Genomic DNA, 14,592 nt, shown 5'->3' on the forward strand with positions numbered 1-14,592 from the left:
TGAGTGAGGGTGCGTGCTGGCGTTTCCCAGGGAAGACGGTCTGTCCTCGGCTCGCTTAGCCGGGCAGTGGCCACCCAGCCCATCACTCGACAATGATTCGTTCAAATGCGTATATGTTTTACACATTCTACCCACGTATGATTACCTCACAATAAATAAGATTAAAAACCAAAAGCAGTAAAGAAGCATAATAGGACTTGATAATGGCCAAAGTGATGAGAAAACATCGCCCCATTTTCACGAAATATATCGCTCTATTTCTAGCAACTGCTGATCTAATTAGGCAATAGCTCACTTTTCTCAAACGGATACAACTTAAACCGAGTGTCATCTGACCATAAGGTTTCTTCTTCCTGAAATGAAAAGACACCTTTATATGGACACCTGTTTCCTTTGATTGGTAAAATCGTTTCTCATTGCTTTTTTTCATCATTAAATTCCTCCGCCCCCCCCCCCCCCATTATAGTTGACAATATATTGGTGTCAGGTGTACGGCTCAGTGGCTAGACACCTGCATCGTTTACGAAATGATCCCTCTATTAGGCCACTATCCTCGTTGCTTTGTATAAACCAGTGTATTGGCTGGTCGTGATTCGGGCTGTATAAAGTTTCAATAGGTTTCTGCTGACTTAATTGCTTCAGATTTTCTAAATTCTCTTGATCTCCTAGGGAAGCAGTCGCGTTGGGTTAAACCCGGCAGGACCCTGCGGATGAAAACGTTGGCACGTGGCTCTCCTCCCCTTAGACGCGCACCCTCGGCGCTCCGGCGGTCAGACCGGGCCGGCCCTCGGGCTCCACGGACCCGAGGTCCCCTCACGCACCTTTCCTCCCCTCCCGCGCCGGCTGGACGCGGCGAGGCTTGGCGAAAGCGGGTTTCTCCCCCGCCGGCCGCAGGCTCCGCCGCCCCCGCCCCGCTCGCGGCGCCGCGGGACCGCCCGGGCGTCCTCCCGCCGCCGGGAGCGCTGTGGGCCGCCCGGGCCTGGCCGCTGACGCCGTGGCGGCCGCGGCGCGTCTGAAGGGAGCCGCCGGCGGGGCCCAGGCAGTCCCCACCCGAGACCGCGCCGCCGCCGCCATGGGTAAGCGGAGCCCGGAGCGCGGACGCCGGGCCTTGCGTCCCGGGCTGGAGGCCGCGGCCTGACGGCCAGTCCTGGTGGCGGTGGACGCCGAGGACCCCGGCCCGGGGCTGGGCGGGGACGACCGGGGACTCTGGGGGGCGCCCGGTCACCATGGCAACGCACGGCCACCCCTGGTTCCTTCCCGCCCCCGCTCTGGGGCCTTAGGGTCGAGGGCTCTGGGTCCGACGAGCTCCAGCGAGCGGGGCCGGGGCGGGCAGGGTGCGGCTCTCGGGCCGGGGGAACAGTCGGGGACCCGCGACAATTCCTCAGGCCGGGGGCAGGCGGAGGAGACGCGTCTCGGGTTTTGGCTCGAGAGCCCGACGCCGAGGGCGGGGCCGGGGCAGGGCCCCGGGTGAGCCGTCCGCGGGGGTCCTGGGGCGCCGCGACCCTTGGGACAGCCTTGCTGGGGGGAGGCGGGGAAGGGGCTGCAGGCCCGGGCGAGGTGCGGGGACTGGCCCTTGCTCGGCGTGTGGGCCGCGACCCGCAGGACCCACCTGCGAGCCCGGGCGGGGCGCGGGCGGGGTGCTAAACGCTGGTCTGCGGGGCGGCAGCCGCGAAAGCGCCCTTTGTCTGGTTGTCGCCTCGTACGTTACGGGTTGCGATGGGCACTGCTAAGAAAAGTGGAGAATTTCCATAGATTATGAAACATCAAGTGGTTTCGCCCCCGACAAAAAGAGGGAGTCATAGCCCTGCGCAGAGGGAAGACAAGGTGCGTGGAAATTTTCCAGCCGCTGGCTCGGCGCGGCGGGGGCGGCTGTGCGCGCTGACCCCACGCCTGGCCGGCGGCGGGGCGCGGATCGGGGCCCCTGCGCTTCTTGTTCAGGGAGGGAACCCCGACACTGCTTCCTCGGGGGAGGCAGCTGTCAGAGGTCAGGAAAGGCTTCACTGAGCGCTCCGTTTCCCGCACTTCATTTTGTCCAATCTGTGTTTGCTGAAAATATTCCTGCCCCTCACAACTGTGGGGAAGCATCTGGGTTTCTGAGTAAACTGAGAATAAAATTTGTGGGAAAGAAGAAATATTTTTGTGAGTTGAAAATATCAGTTGAAATCAGTTTTATCTGTTAACTTGGTCTTCCACGGAAAGAGCCTTAAGGTGAAAGTGGACCCTGTTTTTATTTCCTCTGGGACAAGGAAGGAGTCATGCAACATAGAACGACAGTTGCAATGAAAAAACAAGGTAGAGAGTTAAAATGAAAGTTGAATGGTCTCCCCTGTATCCCCTTATTTGTTAGTGTGTTTTTGGTTACTTGTCATGGTTGTTATGAGTAATACTGGAATCTTAGAATTTTAACTACCTTTTATTTTATTGTCAATATATTCTGAACTTTTTTTTTTTTTTTTGGCCATGGTATTCATCTTTGGATGATGGCTCCTGCTATCCACCTTTTGGGTGAGACCCTTAAGCATGTTGTCTATTAGTCCAAACTTATCTCTACTGAAAGTCATGAAAAAAACAAACTCATTCTCCCTGAAGGGGTACCGTAAAAGTAAAGTGGATACCAGAGAAGTTAAGTAGGGGTATAGGTTAGTTAGGAAGACTAATTTGTCAACCAAGGGAAAATAAGCCACTGTTAGTTTTATAGGGGAAGGGAAGGGTTTGTATGTTTTTCAGTGTCATGTCTTGCAAATGATGTTGGACTCCTTTCTTGTGCTTTCAGCTACAAAAGACCCCACAGCTGTAGAGAGAGCAAACTTGTTAAACATGGCTAAACTGAGCATCAAAGGGCTCATTGAATCTGCTCTCAGCTTTGGCCGGACTTTGGATTCTGACTATCCTCCCTTGCAGCAGTTCTTTGTTGTTATGGAGCATTGCTTGAAGCACGGTCTTAAAGGTATCATGAGATTTTAAAAAATTAATTAACTTCTAGATCAACCCCTTCCACCCTCATCTTAAATATCCTTGAAAATGTGGTTTTTTGTTTTTTTTTTTGAGGCCATAATTATTGTTACTTTACATTTTAAAATACTTGGTGGGTTGGTTTTGGAAGAAAATATCCTACTGCTTTATGTTTCAAAATGGGTGGTCTTAGAAAATGCTTACTTGTAAATGTTTGGTTAAAAAGCATATTTAATTTTTAAAATTTTCAACATACTCTGAATTGGTTTCCATTTTCTAGGACATTCATAGTGTTATTTTAAAAATGTTAAGTTTGGTGATTCTGATATGAATTCTTCTTCCTAGTTTGAGCTCTACTGAACAAATACATTAAAATAGTTGATCGTTGAAATGTAAACCTCCTTAGCACATGGGAACATATCTAGAAAAATTGTCTTCAGAATTGGTTATCGTAGAAGTGTGAGTGCTCCCTGAAAATGATAATAGTGAATATTCTTCTATAAAGTTCATACTAAATTATGTTATGTGCAAAATATTTGTATTAGATTTAGTTATTTAACATATGTTGTGCAATAACTGTTCTTTTACTTATAATAGCTACTTATAATAACAGTTGTTGACAGTTTTGGTCTCTAATCCATGTAATCAGCAGCTGTGTAGAGGGCTATAAGAGAAAGAGTTGTTTACTAAGGTGACTATTATAAAGCAAAAGAAGCTTAGTTTCTTGTTTGTACTAGGAACCTGGGTAGGTTGAGAGAGCTTAGAAGTTCTGACTGTGGTACATGAAAGTGTGGGTTAATGTAAACAGCAAAAGAGGAGGTTTATCTAAACATGGTTCTAATAAAATGTATTTCAAACTGAGAAGGAGCCTTGGCACCAAAATTTGATTAGTTCTATGTGATGTTATTAATGTACTCATTTCTTTTTAAAAAAGTTTATTTACTTATTTTTATTGAGATATACTTGACATATAACATTATATTAATTTCAGGTATACAACATAATGATTTGATATTTGTATATCTTGTGAAATGATCATCACAAGCCTAGTAAACATCTATCACCACACATAATTTAAGTTTGTGGTTTTTTTCTTGTAATGAGAACTTTTAAGATTACTTTCTTAGCCCAGCCGGGCGTGGCTCAGCGGTTTAGCGTCAACCTAGGATCCAGGCAATCAGGGTTCAATTCCCAGTCAGGGCACGTGCCCGGGTTGTGGGCTCCGTCCCTGGTCAGAGGTGTGCAGGAGGCAGCCTATCAATGACTCATCATTCATGTTTCTTTCTCTCTCCCTTTCCTTTCCTCTCTCTGAAATCAATAAAGATATATTAAAAAAAAAAAGATTACTTTCTTAGCAACTTTCAAATATAATACAGTATTATTTATTTAAAAGTTTACATATTTTCCTCTTGTGTCTTATGTTGGCATACATCGAAGAGAAGATCAGAAGCAGCAAAAGTGGGGTAGATTGGCAGCTAAGAGCAACTCATCAGGAAACAGTCAAAAGGGTCTCCTATTAAAATGCAGCAACTTCTCATTTTTGATGTGGTTTTTCATATAAACTTCTTAAATGTGATCATCATCATATACTTCTGCAGACAGTGAATGTCTAATTATGGTAATTGTATACAGTACAGTATTATTAACTACAGTCATCATGCTGTACATTACATCCTCATAATTTATTTTATAATGGCAAGTTTGTACTTTTTGACCACCTTAATTTATTCCACACCTACCTTACCCTCTGCCTCTGGCAATCACCAGTCTCTTCTCTGTATCTATGAGTTGTTGTTTTTTAAATATTCTACTTTTTAATTAAAGCCTTAAGACAATTTTTTAAAATTATGTAAATAGTAGAGAAATACACTCTTTGTACATGAATAAAATAACATAGAGGCACACAGAGCAAAAACAGAGTTTCCCTTCATTCTCTTCTGTAAAGGGAATCCTTGTCATTCTTCTACTTCTTTTCTGTGTTTTTTTCTTTTACTCTAAATAGAGTTCTGCTATAAGTGCTACTCTGTAACTCCCCCCCTTAAAAAAACACACAAACTTGATGGTATGCATGGTTTGGAGATCTGTCCATTTACATAGGTGTTCTTATCACACTTACAATGGTTGTATAATATTTCATAGTATATGTGTACCATAACTTTAAAAAAAAATAGTATTTACTTATTTTATCCTCCCCTGAGGATACTTTTTCCATTGCTTTTCAGAGAGAATGGAAGGGAGAGACAGAGACAGAGAGAGAGAGAGGAACATGGATGTGAGAGAGACACATTGATTGGTTGCATCCCGCCCCCGCCCCGACCAGGGCTGGGGATGGAGCCTGCATCCGAGGTATGTACCCTTGGCCAGAATCAAACCGGGACCCTTCAGTCCACAGTATGACAGGTCTAACCACGGAGCCAAGCAGGCTCGGGCTATACCATAGCTTTTTAACTACTCTCCTCTTAATGTACACTTAGACTGTTTCCAATTTTTTACAACTAAAATTGTGCTGTAAGAACATCCTTGGGCAGATATGTTTGTGCACATGTGCTAGGATCTCTTTAGGATTCCTAGGTGTAGAATTACCAGGTCAAAACAGGCAACTGGTATCTATGAACACTTCACTAATTTATCAAACAACAGTGAATGTGAGTGTTTGTTTCCCCACATTTTTGCCTACTCTTGATATTTTCAGTCCTTTTGAAAAGTTCCTTTTTAAAAAAATAACAGTAACTTACATTTTAATTTTCCCCCCAACCTTCTGAAATGGAACTTTCCAAAACATGGCCAATATAATTAAATTTTAAACTCTTTTCTGAATTTATTTTCCTTTACTTCACAAAATATCACGAGGCATGTCCTAACAGTCACAGGTTCATTTTGATGAATCATTTTAAAGCTACTTAGTGCTGATTGACTTTTCTCCCCCAAGGAAAAGTTGCCTATCTTCATGATTTTTCCAGGGGTGGTGCATATGATAGGCACACTGGATCTGCAGGAGAGCTGGTCAGTCTCAAGAAAGAAACAGTGATTTCATGGTTTTCTATAACCCAAATCTCAGAAGAAAATAAATGGAAAAGTAAAGCCACAATTTTCCATGTTTAAAATTAAAATAACTTTTTATTTGTCCTTGGTTAATTTAATAAACTGATAAAAATCAGCCTTCTAGGGTGGCCATTTTGTTACTGGTAAAGAATGAGCCCAGCTGTTTTTTTACTGTAATTATGTGCCTGCATATTTCTGATAAGGACAGATATCAGGATCCTGATTAACAGGCTTTTCTTGATCAGCAAGGCTGTGTAGTAATAAAAGCGGCAAGGTCTCTGAATAATTGAATGTTGTTAGAAATGTTGAAACTAAATATTTAAAAGGAGGTTACTACAGTTATATACATATGTTGAAGTCATATGCATTATATTTTCTTTTTTCAGTAAGAAAATCATTTTTGAGTTACAACAAAACTATCTGGGGTCCTTTGGAACTGGTGGAGAAGCTATACCCGGAAGCAGAGGAAATAGGGGCCAGTGTCCGGGATTTACCTGGTCTTAAGTAAGGAATCTATTTCTTGTTCATCCCTAACCACAGAAGTATATTTACTGTTCCTTAAAAGTATCTCACATTCTAGTTTATCTTCTCTCAGCCTTAAGTAGCCTTCTTTCATTCTCTCCTAATAAAATTCTGTTCATTCTTTAAGTTCAGCTCAAATTTCATTTCTTTCATGTTTTTTTTCCTAGCCCCTTCAGTAAGAATTAACTGCTTTTTTTTTTTTATACTCTTATTACTATAGTCATTCCTTTATTATATCACTTCAATTCTGCATTGTAAGGCAGGAAATTGCAAGTCCTTTTACAGTAGGATGTATCAATTATGCATTTCTGTTTCCTGAGTGTTAAGCTATTTTGCAGTGTAGGCAGCCAGTAACAGTTTGTTGGAGACTGATTTAGGCTAAATCCAGGTAAAGGCTCAGGAGGTTTGAGTTCTCAGATAAGCCATTTATATAACATAAGACATGTGCAAATTACTTTCTTCCTCTGACAATTAGGACCTACAGTGTCCCCTGTCTATTTCACTGGACAAATGTATATAAAATGTCCTAAAAGCTGAACATTCTAGCTAATGACTCACGAGTGTCGAAAATTTTTTGCAGGTATAAAGTGTCATTAAGACTAAGGTCTACACTCATCAGGGTATGAGTAAGATGCAAGAGCTCCCTTTAGTTTGTCTTAATTCTTGTGAATGAGATAACTTTTTTTGTGCTTAGCATTTCCTGTCAGATCATCCATTTGCTTTCTTCTAGACAGGTTTACAATTGAAGGTTTGTATGTTGTAGGGAATGCGAAAGTGTTTTCTGGCTCTCACAACATCCATGTTTGCAAGTTGTACTTAATCGAGTGATAAAAGTAAGCAGCTACTATTGATTAAGCACTGTTTTAGGGTAATAAGATAATTATTTTGCATGAATTATCTCATTTAGTGCTTAAATCAGTCTTATAAGGTAGAGATGATTATTATCATTATAATTGTATAGATGTAAAAAATAAAGGTTAGAGAAAATATAATTAATAAGTAGCAGAGCCAGGATTCAAACCAAGTTTCTGGAGTTAAATAGCAAGTGATATTACACTTGATGTCTCTTATTTTTATTCATGTAAAACTTTTTTTGTAGTTTACTGTTTTATTTGACTTTTCAATTACAGTTTACATTCAATATTATTTTGTATTAGTTTCAGATGTACAGCATAGTGACACTTGATGTTTTTTATAATGGTAGATTAGGTGTAGTGATTTTTAACAATGACGGGGAAAAGGGAATTTCAACTTTTTTTTTAATCCTCACTTGATATGTTTATTGATTTTTTAGAGAGAGGAAGGGAGAGAGAGAGAAAGAGAGAGAGAGAAAAACATTGATGTGAGAAAGAAGCATTTATTGGTTACCTCTCCTACATGCCCCAACTGGGGATTAAACCTGAAACCAGGAATCGAACCCAAGACCTTTGGGTGTACAGGATGATGCTCCAACCAGCTGAGCCACACTGGCCAAGACAGGAATTTCAACTCTTAAAAAGGGAAATATAAGATTTGGTTTCATTTGAACATGAAAACACATGTTCATATTGTTTTTAAAAAGCCAAAATCTACAAAAGTAAAAAATGTTTTCTGAAGAATAGTATTCATTAAAATGCTAAACCATAAGAAACTGTAGATGTTAGAAGTGAAGATTAAGTTTCCTGTTATACTATCTGCCAAAATGTTCTCTGAATAAGAAAACATAAAGTGTAAATGATATCTTTCTCTTTAATAAATCATACATATTCTGTAAAACTTGCTTTTATTTTACTAAATGATAGAACTTGGATAAGAGAGACATGAGATTTAATATTTAAGGACAATTGGATAAAAGAAACATTTGAAAAAATAGCAAGAAGCCTGGTGATTTCTCTCTAATTAATTTCCAGCTTGGTACCTTCTTAGCTTTGTTATGATTTTTTTACATTTGGGTACAATCTCAGTTATTTTTTGAAGGCATTATACTGCTGTATTGATGCATTTCACATATTTACTGTATAGAAGATTTCATCTGACAAAAGATTTCTTGTAGAAATATTCTCACCTTTTAGAGAGTCATTTCTTTCAAGGCATAAAATGGTACCTAGACGTCCTACAGGTGCAGATTTACTTTAGAGACTTAAATAGCTCACAGGGATTGATATGCATGCTCAAAGAGCTGGCTTAAAACTATAGTTATGAGGACAAAACCATAACAAATTGCCTTTTTTTCCTGTATTAACGTGTACCTCAACAGAAATAGAACAAGTCTATTTTCTTTGGGCTGGGACTATTTTCTTACCAATTGGTTTTACTTTTTAGGACCCCTCTGGGTCGAGCAAGAGCATGGCTTCGATTAGCCCTCATGCAGAAAAAAATGGCTGATTACCTTCGTTGCTTAATTATTCAAAGGGATCTCTTGAGGTTAGTATGTTTATTTTATTTTATTTTATTTATATCCTGTCTTCCAAAAAGCATTGAAATGTAGTTAAAAAAGGATTCATAAAATACAGTAAGATGCCATAAAATAAAAGGAGCAGCAAAATGAGTGAGAAAATCCTGGTGGAGACCTAACATTGATTAGTAACTAAACTATAACATGAATCTTGCAAGCTTTTTAATCCGCTGGTAAGGGGGAAATGTATATTTCTAAGTTTCATTTTTTTAAGCCTAATATACATATTTTTTCTAAATTACAGTTAATTCTATGAATAAAAATACATAATGGGATTTGGGGCTTTAATTCAAGGGGTCTCTTTTAGATCTTGACTATCCAAACTATTGCTTTGACTATTGTGGGCCTTTTTTAAAGTATCAGTTTAAATTGAAGGCCAAATGGTTAAGAGAGACTTTCAAAGCCAGGTAATCAGTTCTCAAAGGGAGTGGGCTCATGGTAGCCCCTCCATTCACCCTTGATCTTTATTTTTATTATTATTTATTTATTTTTTGTTAATCCTCACCCTCACCTGAGGATATTTTTCCTTTTTTTTAAAATTTTTAAATTTTTTATTTTTTAAAATATATCTTTATTGATTTTAGAGAAAGGAAAGGAGAGAGAGAGAGATAGAAACATCAATGATGAGAGAGTCATTGATCGGCTGCAGCCCGCAACCCCGGCATGTGCCCTGACTGGGAATCGAACCCTGATCGCCTGAATCCCAGGTCGACCCGCAACCTCTGAGCCATGCCCAGCCGGGCCCCTTTTTTTTTTTTTTTTTAGAGAGGAAGGGAGGGAGGGGACAGGGAGAGAGGGGGAGAGAGAGAGGGAAAAACATGGATGTGAAAGAGACACATGGATTGGTTGTCTCCCGCACACACCCCTACAGGCCCAGATTGAGCCTGCAACCCAGGGACATGCCTTTGACCAGGAAGAGAACCCGAGACCCTTCGGTGCTTGGGCCGGACTCTAACAGACTGAGCTACACCAGCCACGGCTGCCCTTGTTCTTTTAGAGTGCCTTTCTGATGTTCTGGAGAATTTTGTAGTTTTTGGTTTTACTTGTGACTCCAGTTGTATGTGTTGGTTTTCCTATTGTTTAAATGAGATTAACCATACTTTAAGCACCTGCAATTTCTCAGTAATTTTCTGAAGTGATTAAATACTATACTTGGGACTTCCTTTTTTAAAAACATTTTAAAATTGATTTTAGAGAGAGGAAGGGAGAGAGAGAGAGAAACATTGATTGGTTGCATTTCCCACATGTCCTGACCAGGGATCTAATCTGCCACCTTTTGGTGCACGGGACTGAGCCACACTGGCTGGGGCTACATGGGACTACTTGAGGAAGGCATGAGACAGTCATAACTAGTTCTTTGAATATAAATTGTCAAATAGTAGTATTTTAACTGTTCAGTTACTTTCACAAGTCTTTTAATTGAACATTTTTTTAAGAATACAGATATCCATAGGTATCTTTTATTGGCTATCTGTTAAAAATATTTGCGATACACATATCAAATGCACTGACTTGAACATGGGTTTTGAAATGTTTCATATGTTCATTTCCTCACCTTAGTCTTTATCCCAAGGGTCTTAAATCCTAGTATTGAAAATTGAACTCTAATAAAAAGCGTTGTAATCATATCAGCAATAATCACTGTGTCTTCTGAGAGTCACAAGCATTCCAGGCCTCAGTGATGCCTCTTTTTCTTTTGATCTCGTTGCTTCTCTTCTTTCTGATTCAAAATTTCTTTTTCAACTTTATCTCCTTCAGTCTTTCTTTTATGTTTTCTGTATAGACATTTAAATTTCGAAAATTTTAAATTATTCACATATAGAAAGGCTAATTTGAAGATACCTAGTATTTATTGGTTCCATGTTTGTAATAAGGTAACTGAGATTTTAAAATCTAGTTTTTGAAATAAATTTGTGATTTAAGGTTTTTATTATTTTGATTTTCACAGTGAATTCTATGAGTATCATGCACTAATGATGGAAGAAGAAGGAGCAGTAATTGTTGGGCTACTGGTTGGCCTGAATGTGATAGATGCTAATCTGTGCGTAAAGGGAGAGGATTTAGACTCTCAAGTAAGTGGAAGTGACTGGTACCAAGTGCAGTGTTTGCAGTTTGCACTGTTCCTTTTTGATCCAGGTATTACCCTAAGTTGTAAACAGTGCTGTTAAACAGTAAAGAAAAATTAAGAATGAAATTCAGTTGCATGTTAAAGGTACTTCTGATATTTCTCCCCTTTAAATGGAAATAACTTTATTTATAAATTCAGGTTGGAGTGATTGATTTTTCCATGTATTTAAAGAACGAAGATGATATTGGAAATAAAGAAAGGTACGATTTTCATAAGTTACTTAACATGTATTTTTTTATGTAGCTCTTTATAAATATGATGTCCATCTATTTATAATGTGGTTTTTATTTTCTTTATTTGTGTGTAGTTCCTGCTTTGTTTAGTTTTCATTTCCATTTAAAAGCTTTACAAAGCAAAAACCACTTGGAAGGAGGCTTTAGTATGATGTATGACTTTGGTTATACCTGTAGTTCCTGAGACCCATTTTAATAGTTAGCTGTGTTTTGTGGAAAAGGGGATGAAAGCTTATTATTCACAAACTTACATATGTTGGTTTACTTCAAGATTTAATTGTGTTTAAATTTAAAATATACTTATTCCAACTACAAAAGAAAGGATAATTATGTAATGTGATAGAGGTGCTAATTACGGCTACAATGGCAGTCATATCACAATATATAAGTGTATCGAATTAACATGTTGTACACCTTAAATTTACACAATGTTATATGTCAGTATATTTCAATAAAAATAAGTCACATGGATGCAAAAGTTTTAAAAATACTAATGGTACTGTTAAGTCTAGTATTAGCAAGTAATTTAATAAAGATTATAGTTATTCAGTACACTGCTTGCTGCTACATGATTATAAAGGTTCTTGAATTTTATTTTAAAGGTAAAATAATGTTTTATCATTATGGTAACAATAATTTTAGACATTTGTTTTGGCATTCAGCAAATACCTTTCCAATGAACACACAACTACTTTTCCCCCCTCTAGGAATGTTCAAATTGCTGCCATATTAGACCAGAAGAATTACGTTGAAGAACTAAATAGACAACTGAAGTAAGTATTATGGATACTTGGAACACTTAGCACACTCATGCCTGTGTCTTAGGTTCCTCAGTTAAGCCAGCTTAACCCTATTCCTTCTGCATAGCTTTGAGAAGAGGTTGAGGAGACAGAGAAAATCGGAATTAAGGATACAGAGAATTATTGGAGATAATTCTGATGATGCCTCCATAGATACTTTATGCAAATAAACAAGAATAACCATATATATTTTTTTATTTTTAAATTGATTTGAGAGAGCAAGAGAGAGAGAAACATTGATTTGTTGTTCCACTTACTTATACATTCACTGGTTGCTTCTTGTATGTGCTCTGACTGGGGATTGAAACCACAACCGTGGCATTTTGGGACAGTGCTCTAACCAACTGAGCTACCCGACCAGGGCTTGCGTGTGTTTTCTTATATTTCTCACCTTCCCCCAGATCTTTACACATAAGGTAGCATACTTTTTTTTATACTATGCTGTACTTTGTTTTTGCTCAACAGTTTATCTTAGAGTCTATTCCATTTGGTCAAAATGAGCTTTCCCAGTCTTTTAAATTATGTGAGTGTTAACCAGTTACTGCACTACTACTGCCTTACTTTTGTATATTTTATGTATTAAAAACATTTCATCGTTTTTCTAATTAGAAAATAGTTCTTGTACATTTAGAATATTTCAGAAGTATAGAAAGCAGATTAAAAAATAGAACCTGTTATCCCTCACTCAGAGAAAACTGCTGTTGAGGGTTTATTGTTTTCAACAGAGCTTTTATTATTATTTCTTTATTCTCATTTAAAGGTAGGGCAAATATTATTGTCTGATTTTATAGGTAAGGAAACTAAAGCTCAGAAAGGTTTTACAAGGTGACACAATTAGAAAGTAGGAAATCAGGGACTATAACCTTGGTCTTTTATCTTTTGGTCTGTACTTGTTATATCTCATCATCAGGATACCCTGGTGCTGTTTGTTAAAAACACAAGTTGTTTACCTAAGAATGATTATATTTAAAACATGATTTACTATGAATGAAAAACCATTTTTCTTGTTTCACAGATAAACTAAAATGTCAATACTTGTTTCTGAGGCTGGTATAAAATTTGTTGAATCTGTTATAGATTTTTACTGTAATGTATACAGCATATTACATTTTATTAGAGAAAGTTTGAGGTGGTAAAATCAAGCAGGCCTTGAAAATCAGACTCAGTAAAATATACAGTAATGTCCAGTCTTGATTGATTAAAACAAAAATATAAAAAACAAGTGTGTTCACCTGACTTTTGACTATATCCTTGAAAGATGGGGTGTTTACTTAGCTTCTGGCTGACTGGGTACCTGATATTAGGTATCTCATATTCATATTTCTCAACAATGGGTGACTTTGGAGGTCTTTAAGTTATTATGAAAGTGGAGAGGGGAAACAGAATGGGGCTTCTGTAGATGAACACTGTTTATAAGCTTCAGTAAGCCACTTAATTATAAAATGGACATTGAAAGTTCATCCTTTAAAAAATAATTTTAAATTTAGTTTTAACAATATTTAGTAATCTTTGTGTGGAATTTCCATTCCTAAATATTATAAGTTAAATGTAAAAGGGACTCTAAGAAGACAAAAAATAATGAGCAGCATCAAATGAAATTTTAATAGAAATATTGATTCTTTTGCTACAGTCTTTATTGTTCTTCTAGCTAAAACAAGTTATCCATCTTAGTGAAATTTCCCACACTCAAAAATTCAGACAGGGCAGTTAGTGCATGTTATTCAACATGAGTCCAGGATAACGTACTTTTTCTTGCCTTTGTGTGTTTGTGTGATTTTGAATGAGTTTTTTCTTTATTAATTTCAGCAGCACAGTCAGCAGTCTCCATTCAAGAGTTGATTCATTAGAAAAGTCAAATACTAAGCTGATTGAAGAGGTATTGTCATCCAGCCATGGATAATTTCACAGACCTAGTATTTGTAATCCTTTTTCATTTTCAGTATGATTGTATTAAGCGCACACATATTTTCATTATTATGATGGAATACTTGTAACACAGTTGTAATTGAGAAGTTTGAGAGAAACCACACGTATCAGGTGAATCTGAACTGTTTCGAGATACTCAGCTTCTGGAAATGAGCCTCAGAGATGAAACTCATACATACTCTTACATAAATAAGCTGTTACTCATTTTTAAATCTGGGTTACCTGAATTTAGATAGCAGAATCACCTATAGTTAGAATTTCCTGCTAACATGATACTCTCCCTCTTGTTCAACTATTGAGATTACTTTTCTTTTCAAGCATGATCACATCCACCCTTTCTCCACCCTCCCATGTGTTAAATTCATCCCATATGCTCTGCTTTCCTCCATTGTCAAAGTGGCTATCTGGTAGTCTGAGAACCAGAAATTTATCTTAGCTCTCTTTTTAATACTGTTTTTTAATCTAACTTGAAAAAAGTCTATCAATACATAGATGTATTGCTTTCTATTTTCAGAATTATTTAGGGTAAAGGAAAAAATCTGTTATTTTCTTAGT

The 14,592-nt window shown here is 38.2% G+C and overlaps 1 protein-coding gene across 4 annotated transcripts in view; it reads left to right on the forward strand.

Moving 5' to 3' along the window:
• The first annotated feature begins 775 nt into the window (after positions 1-775).
• RUFY2 (RUN and FYVE domain containing 2) overlaps positions 776-14,592 on the forward strand; it is a 36,237-nt gene continuing 22,420 nt past the window's right edge. The window contains exons 1-8 of one of the 4 annotated variants that reach the window (XM_081157722.1): positions 776-1,076; positions 2,774-2,947; positions 6,381-6,498; positions 8,818-8,919; positions 10,899-11,022; positions 11,217-11,278; positions 12,019-12,084; positions 13,918-13,987. In XM_081157722.1, coding sequence (XP_081013848.1) covers positions 1,073-1,076; positions 2,774-2,947; positions 6,381-6,498; positions 8,818-8,919; positions 10,899-11,022; positions 11,217-11,278; positions 12,019-12,084; positions 13,918-13,987 — 720 coding nt within the window. In that variant the 5' untranslated portion in view covers positions 776-1,072. Of the gene's footprint in view, positions 1,077-1,602; positions 1,825-2,130; positions 2,293-2,773; positions 2,948-6,380; positions 6,499-8,817; positions 8,920-10,898; positions 11,023-11,216; positions 11,279-12,018; positions 12,085-13,917; positions 13,988-14,592 lie in introns of those variants that run through there. The other 3 variants (XM_081157724.1, XM_081157723.1, XM_081157721.1) reach the window with 3 other exon arrangements.

The sequence above is a fragment of the Miniopterus schreibersii genome (genome assembly GCF_964146895.1).
Source record: "Miniopterus schreibersii genome assembly, chromosome: 14".
In the NCBI taxonomy this organism is placed as follows: Eukaryota; Metazoa; Chordata; class Mammalia; order Chiroptera; family Miniopteridae; genus Miniopterus; species Miniopterus schreibersii.